General features: G+C 50.2%; 1 protein-coding gene across 2 annotated transcripts in view; it reads right to left on the bottom strand.

Moving 5' to 3' along the window:
* Positions 1-4,991: 4,991 nt before the first annotated feature.
* The window catches only part of ENTREP1 (endosomal transmembrane epsin interactor 1), a 50,804-nt gene continuing 49,795 nt past the window's right edge, over positions 4,992-6,000 (bottom strand). For both annotated transcript variants that reach the window (XM_090274157.1, XM_090274158.1), the window contains exon 11: positions 4,992-5,256. In XM_090274157.1, coding sequence (XP_090130283.1) covers positions 5,053-5,256 — 204 coding nt within the window. In that variant the 3' untranslated portion in view covers positions 4,992-5,052. The remainder of the gene's footprint in view (positions 5,257-6,000) is intronic.

Genomic DNA, 6,000 nt, shown 5'->3' with positions numbered 1-6,000 from the left:
GTCACCCAAGACAGGGTCTGCCTCCTCCTCCCCCGTGGGGCCTGGGAGTTGTTCAGCTGCGGGCGAGAGAAATGTAACTTCGCATTTATAATTTGTACTGTTTTGCCTGTGCCCCTCTCCCGGCTCAGCATTCTCTCCAGCACCTGGCCCACTGCCTGCGTCTCTGTAGCACAGTGAACACCTGCTGAATGAGAGGATGAAGGTTCCTGCAGAGACCGAGATGGAAGAATGATGGTGCCTCTTGGCCCCAGACTTGGCTTCCCCTGCAGAGGCCCCAGGGAGGAGAACCTGTACACAAAGATGCCCTTGTCCAGGCCCTGTGCCTCACCCCCTTCTTTGTTGGGCTCTGCATCCTGCAGCCTGGGGGGTGGTGGAGACACGCTCCTTTGTTCTGCCTCCTGAAGTCCTCTCTCTGGGTGGCAGCGGCAGTTGCCTCTCCCTCTACCCTTGTTTTGTTTTTGTTTCTCTTTTTCTTTTTCTTTTCCTAATCCTGAGGGACTCACCAATGCCTGGACCTCTGACATGCGGGGGCGCAGAGGAAAGGGCGTCCATCCGTCTGTCTGTGCTCCCTCTCCAGACCCTCTTCTCAATGTTCCCAGGGCCCCAGCACACAGAACGGACCCCAGGGAAACTGGGAAACTCAGCCTAGAGGGGGTCCCCGACCGACACCACTCCAAGTGTGGGCCTCAGACCTGGCCAGGAACTCTTTGTTCCTGGTCCCTGAGAAGAGCAAGGGCAGGTTATGAGGGTGTTTTGCAATATTAACTTGAGAGAGGACTGTTATCACATGGAGAAAACTTAAATGCTTATGACGAAGCGGAAGAAGCCAGTCTGAAAAGGCTGCATGCTGTATGATTCCAACTATATGAGTTTCTGGAAAATGCAAAACTGTGGAGACAGTAAAACGTTCAGTGGTTGCCAAGAGCCTGGGGGAAGGGAGGGATGAACAGAGGGGGCACAGAGGACTTTTAGGGCCGAGAACTACTCTGTATGATACTACAATAATGGATACAGATCATGCATTTTTCCAAACCCTTAGAAAGTGCAACACAGTTTATCAATTGTAACAAATGTGCCACTCTGGCCGGTATGTTGATGGGGGGGACACCGTGCCTGTGTCCCGGCAGGAGGTATATGGGAACGCTGCACTTTTTGCTCAGTTTGGTTGTGTACTTAACACTGCTATAAAAATAAGATCTCTCTAATCCAAAGGGATTGCATTTTACATCTTTTTTTATTACTAATATTTTATTTTCAGTGTTATGGATTGAATACATATGTCCCCTTAAAATCTAAGCTCCAATCCTCAATGTGAGGATATTTGGATTTAGATCATTGGATTTAATTGAGGGTGGAGTCCACATGATGGGATTAGTGCCCTTATAAGATGAAGAGACCAGAGCTCTCTCTCTCTCACTGTCATAGGAGGACACAGTGATTAGGTAGCTGTCTGCAAGCCAGGAAGACAGTCCTCACCAGACCCCAGGCACTGAATCTGCCAGCACCCTGATCTTGGCCTTCTCAGCCTCCAGCACTGTGAGAAATGTTTCTGTTATTCAAGCCACCCAGTCTATGGTAAGCTGTTCTAGTAGCCGAGTCAAGATAGTTTTCAGTTCATCTATATAATTTATGAATGTTTTTGGCCCATGAGAGTTTAGAGGGGGAAAAAAAATTGACCCTTCATCCCAAATGGTTTGAGAAGCTCTGACCTACACCAACAGCTCTGGTCTCCTGCCACTTCTCTGCTCTTGACCCTAAGCTTCCATTTCCTCGTCTGCAAGCTGAGAGGGTAGAATGACTGGACCGAGCCAACGTGGTCAGTCAGCAAATATCAGGGTCTTTTAGAAAATATGGCAGCCTCAGGCAGTTAGGGGCCCTGGACCCCCTCCCCCCAAGCCTCCCCATCAGGTGGGTGTTTCAAAGAAACCAAGTCTTGGGGAAGTTCTGCCAGCCAGACGCAAATGTTAGTTGGCAAGTCTGCACAATAACGGTCTGTGGGCTTGGGGAAGTCCCACTCTCTGTCCTCATACGCGTGGCTGCACAGCTTCCAGGAAAGGGTGACGCAGAGGCAACATCATTCTGGAGAAGCAGCCGTGCCCTGCTCCCGCCCACGACGGTCTCGGGAGGCGGGGACCAGGCGCTCACGCCACACTGGTGCAGGGCAAGGCTGCTAGCCAGCCACAGAGCTCACACGCCGCCTGCTTCGCCACAGGAATCTTGTTTCAAATACCCCTCATGTTAACCAATGGACCCTCTAGTGTAATTTTGATAACTACACTTGAAACGCTTCATTAGCACCTCTGGACCGTGGATTCCTAAGGTTACTCCAAATGCAAAAGAGCTGCCTTCCTGTGTACATTTAATTATGTATGCACATGTGCGGTATGTTATTGATGCTTAAATATTTAAAGTACGTTACGCACAAACTGACAGGGAGATGAATCACATGGCCTCTGAGTTCCCTCCCCAGGCAAATATATATAAAATATTGTATTAGATATAATATGTTGTCATATATAATATATATTTTTAATATTCCTTAGAGTCTGAGAAGCAAGATAGAAGTTAGTTTTCTGACTTCACCAATCCCTTCAGATGCTGGAATTACATGGTATGTACCCCAGGCTGCAAGGTCAAATCTCCAAAGCTGAGGCAGGTCCCCCCTTCCTCCTGATATGGGTCAGGCGATGCTCTCAGCTTTCTGATCTTTCTTCTTCTGGTTGTCGCTGGCAGTCTCCCTTACCTCAGGGTGGCTGAGACCATCCCTGTGGCCGTCTTTGGGGTGCCCACCTGCCTTCCCTGAGCCCCCGTGTCAGATGGAGAGGTCTGTGGTGGTGGTTGGAGGTGAGGTGTAAAGAGTTCAGAGGGGCAGGTGGAAAGGGATGCAGCTGGGAAAAATACGAGGCCTCTTGGAGTGGGCAAACAACAGAAGCCGTGACAGCTGAGAAAAACCCAGCCGCACCTGGGGGGAGGAAGGCCAGCCCTTGTCTCCCCAGGCATGGGGGAGGAACAAAAAGGTGGGCTGAGAGTTCCTCGCTTGACCCCGAGACACTAGGTCAGCAATGCAAATAAGCCATAATGGAGGAGAGCAACTAGCCTGGGTACCTGGGTGGCCGAAGGCATCCGAGACCCTGCATGAGGGTCCGAGACCCTGCATGAGGCATGGGGCTTGTAACACAGTGGAGGCACTCAAAGAAGACGGGGGGCTTGTGCCAGGAAAGCAGACCAGCCCCCAGCGGACAGCTCTGGTGCTGATAGCGAGGACTTCTAAAGAAATGGGAAGATTGCTGGCTTCCTTGGGGAATTCAGTCTGTGGGGATGGGCGATGAGGACAGAGAAGATGTCATTCTGGGGAGTCCCTGTAAACCTTCTCCATAAACACAGCTCCCCCAGGGAAGTGAGCCAGATCCCAGGCTGCTCGCCAGCCCCATTCTCCCTGATCTCCAGATCTGCTCCCATGGCCCCCTTCTCACCCCAACTCGGTGCCTCCAGTCTCCCCCTTTGCATTAATTGGTTCCCTGACCTCATGCCAGTTCCCACCCTGGCAAAGTATGTGGGCTTGGAGGCCAGGGCGTCTGTCCTTGATGAGCCAAGCTCGAAGTCTTAGCAACCACTTCCTTGTAGAAACACGACATGGCCAACTGCTACTATCAGGGAGGCCGGGAAGTGGAGTGGTTTCTGGAAATGGGCTGCTAGGGTGTGAACGGCATCTCTTCTGCATAACTTCTGAGTGGCCTTGGGCAATTTACTGAACCTTGCATTCCTCATCTGTAAAATGGAGTCACTCACAGCTCCCATCTCTCAGGCTGTGGTGAGGGTGAAATGAGAATAAAATCCCCAGTATAGTACCTGGAGCACAGGTAGTGCCCAGCGAGGGCAGCAGTCCTCTCCTGTACAACCTTTGTTCAGCTACCCACCTGCTTTATCCCATACCCTGACCTCGTCTCTGCCATGCATCGTGTACTCTTGAAATGTCAATTATATCTGTTACTCCTGTTGAAAACTTCCATGGTACCTCATTATTAGCATAAAATCCACCCTGAGCTCCTTCTACCTCTCCCCTCACTCAGGGCTACTTTCATAGCAGCCTCTATTGCTCTGAGCCTTTGCATTGGCTGTTCCCTCTGCCTGGAACACCCTTCCCTGTCCCTCACAGTCAAAGCCATTTTAAATGTCATTTCCTTAAAGAAGCCTTCTCTAACCGCCTCCTTCCTTCTTAGCACTAATGCCCAATCTGTAATCACTTTACTGATTTATTGCTCACAGTCCCACTACAAGGCAGCTCCATGAGACCATTCAGCCAGGCTGAATGCACGCAGGACATTGTTAAGCACAGGGATCAGGTGCTTTGCAGATTAAACTGGCTTGGTAACCTGCCCAAACCTGACTGCCACCACCACTCCAAGTTCCAGAACCTTCATAAGGTAAGGTGTGGCCACGTCCGCATACACAAATGTACACCGAGTCCAGAGGTCCAAAGTAAAAAGTTTTATTATAAGTTCTGCCTTAGCCATCTCTAGTTTTATAAGCATAAAGAAGTAGAATCAACAAGAATTGTCTCCCTAGATGTCTTTCATTACAATTTCTCACTGACAAGCTCTCCTGTCTTTTTTTCCTAAAGGGAGTATGATTTCAGGGTGAGGTAAGAGGGGGCTTGATGATTAGAAAACACTGGGGTTAATCATCGTGCTTCCTGCCAACGCAAGGCCGCTGCAGGGAGCCAGCAAGAGCAGCCCTGCAGGGACAGAGCGCTGGGGAAGGAAGGGAGCCATGGGGGAAGGGAGGGTGCTATGGGGACCCTACACCAGGCAGAGGAGAAAGAGATGCCGCCTTCACTGCCTCCAATTCAATGCATTCAAAGATTAAAGGTGCCTGGAAAACCCCACTCACTCATACCTGGGGTCAGCAGAAAGGACGCCAAAGAGCAGGAGCAAGGGTGTCCTCTGAAGTGCCCCCTTTTCTGGGGAGTCCCGAGAGGGGGACCCCAACCCCCACCCTGGAAACTGCATGGTGAGGAAAGGGGGATCACTGCAGGAGCCTGGTCTGGTTGGTTCACAGGATAGTCTCCCGAACCACCCCGATGAGGCTGTGGGGCCGCTCGGCCGCAGCACGGCGGGGTCTCCTCTCGGTTGTCAGCTTCCCTGCCGAGACGAAGGTGCTCAGGTCTCCGCAGCTCTGCAGGTGCAGGATGCCAGCCCGGATGCCCAGGGGCAGCAGGCGGGACCTTGGAGGGCTGGGCTGCGCTGGGGCCATTGCCTTTGGGAGAATAGAATAAAGAGGGTGCAGAGAGGTTAACTTCACCAGCTGTGGTCCTGGGACCTGCCTCCTATATCCATCCATGCCATGTCTAGCTGCCTTGAGAAAGAAAAGAGGGTCTTTTCCCAAAGTGACACCCACTTGGAATTCCAGAGAGACTTCTAACACATTGCCTCTTTTCTGAAGTTCCTAAGACAATCCACAGATTTCCTATGGTTTCAACTGTAGACCTGCCTCACTTCACAGATTCATCCATTGCAATTTCTTGCTTTGTATTTAACATTTCTCTCTCTTCCTTCCGATTTTCCTGTGGCCTCAGCCAGTGATTCTCACTGGGGTCTGCACTTACAGGAGGGGCAGGAGCCTGTCAGAGATGGGGGTTCCCAGCTCTCCCTACACCAATTCTGACACGTGAGTCTGGAATGGCGCTCAAGCATCTTTTCAGAAGAACTCAGGAGATACATACTCAAAAACTTGATAACTACTGGTCTGGCACTGTGATCAGGTAATGAGTTAATAAAGTCTCAACCCAAACCAGTGATGCCTCTAATTGATCGAATAACCCTTCAATAAACAACATAACAACTAGACCAATTTATTTGTAAAAATTCTTAAGAATGGTTCTATTGCTCAATCTGTTTTTGCAATGTGCCACATACATAACCTTAAATGCATCATAATATCACTTATTTTGTTTTAAAAAATGACAAGAATATGAGAAATTCTTCAACTTGAATTGACAAG

The sequence above is a fragment of the Furipterus horrens genome, unplaced genomic scaffold (assembly GCF_987537825.1).
Source record: "Furipterus horrens unplaced genomic scaffold, mFurHor1.1.pri manual_scaffold_4, whole genome shotgun sequence".
NCBI classification, from domain to species: Eukaryota; Metazoa; Chordata; class Mammalia; order Chiroptera; family Furipteridae; genus Furipterus; species Furipterus horrens.
Note: the sequence above shows the minus strand (reverse complement) of the source record. Positions and strands in the feature narration are given on the sequence as shown.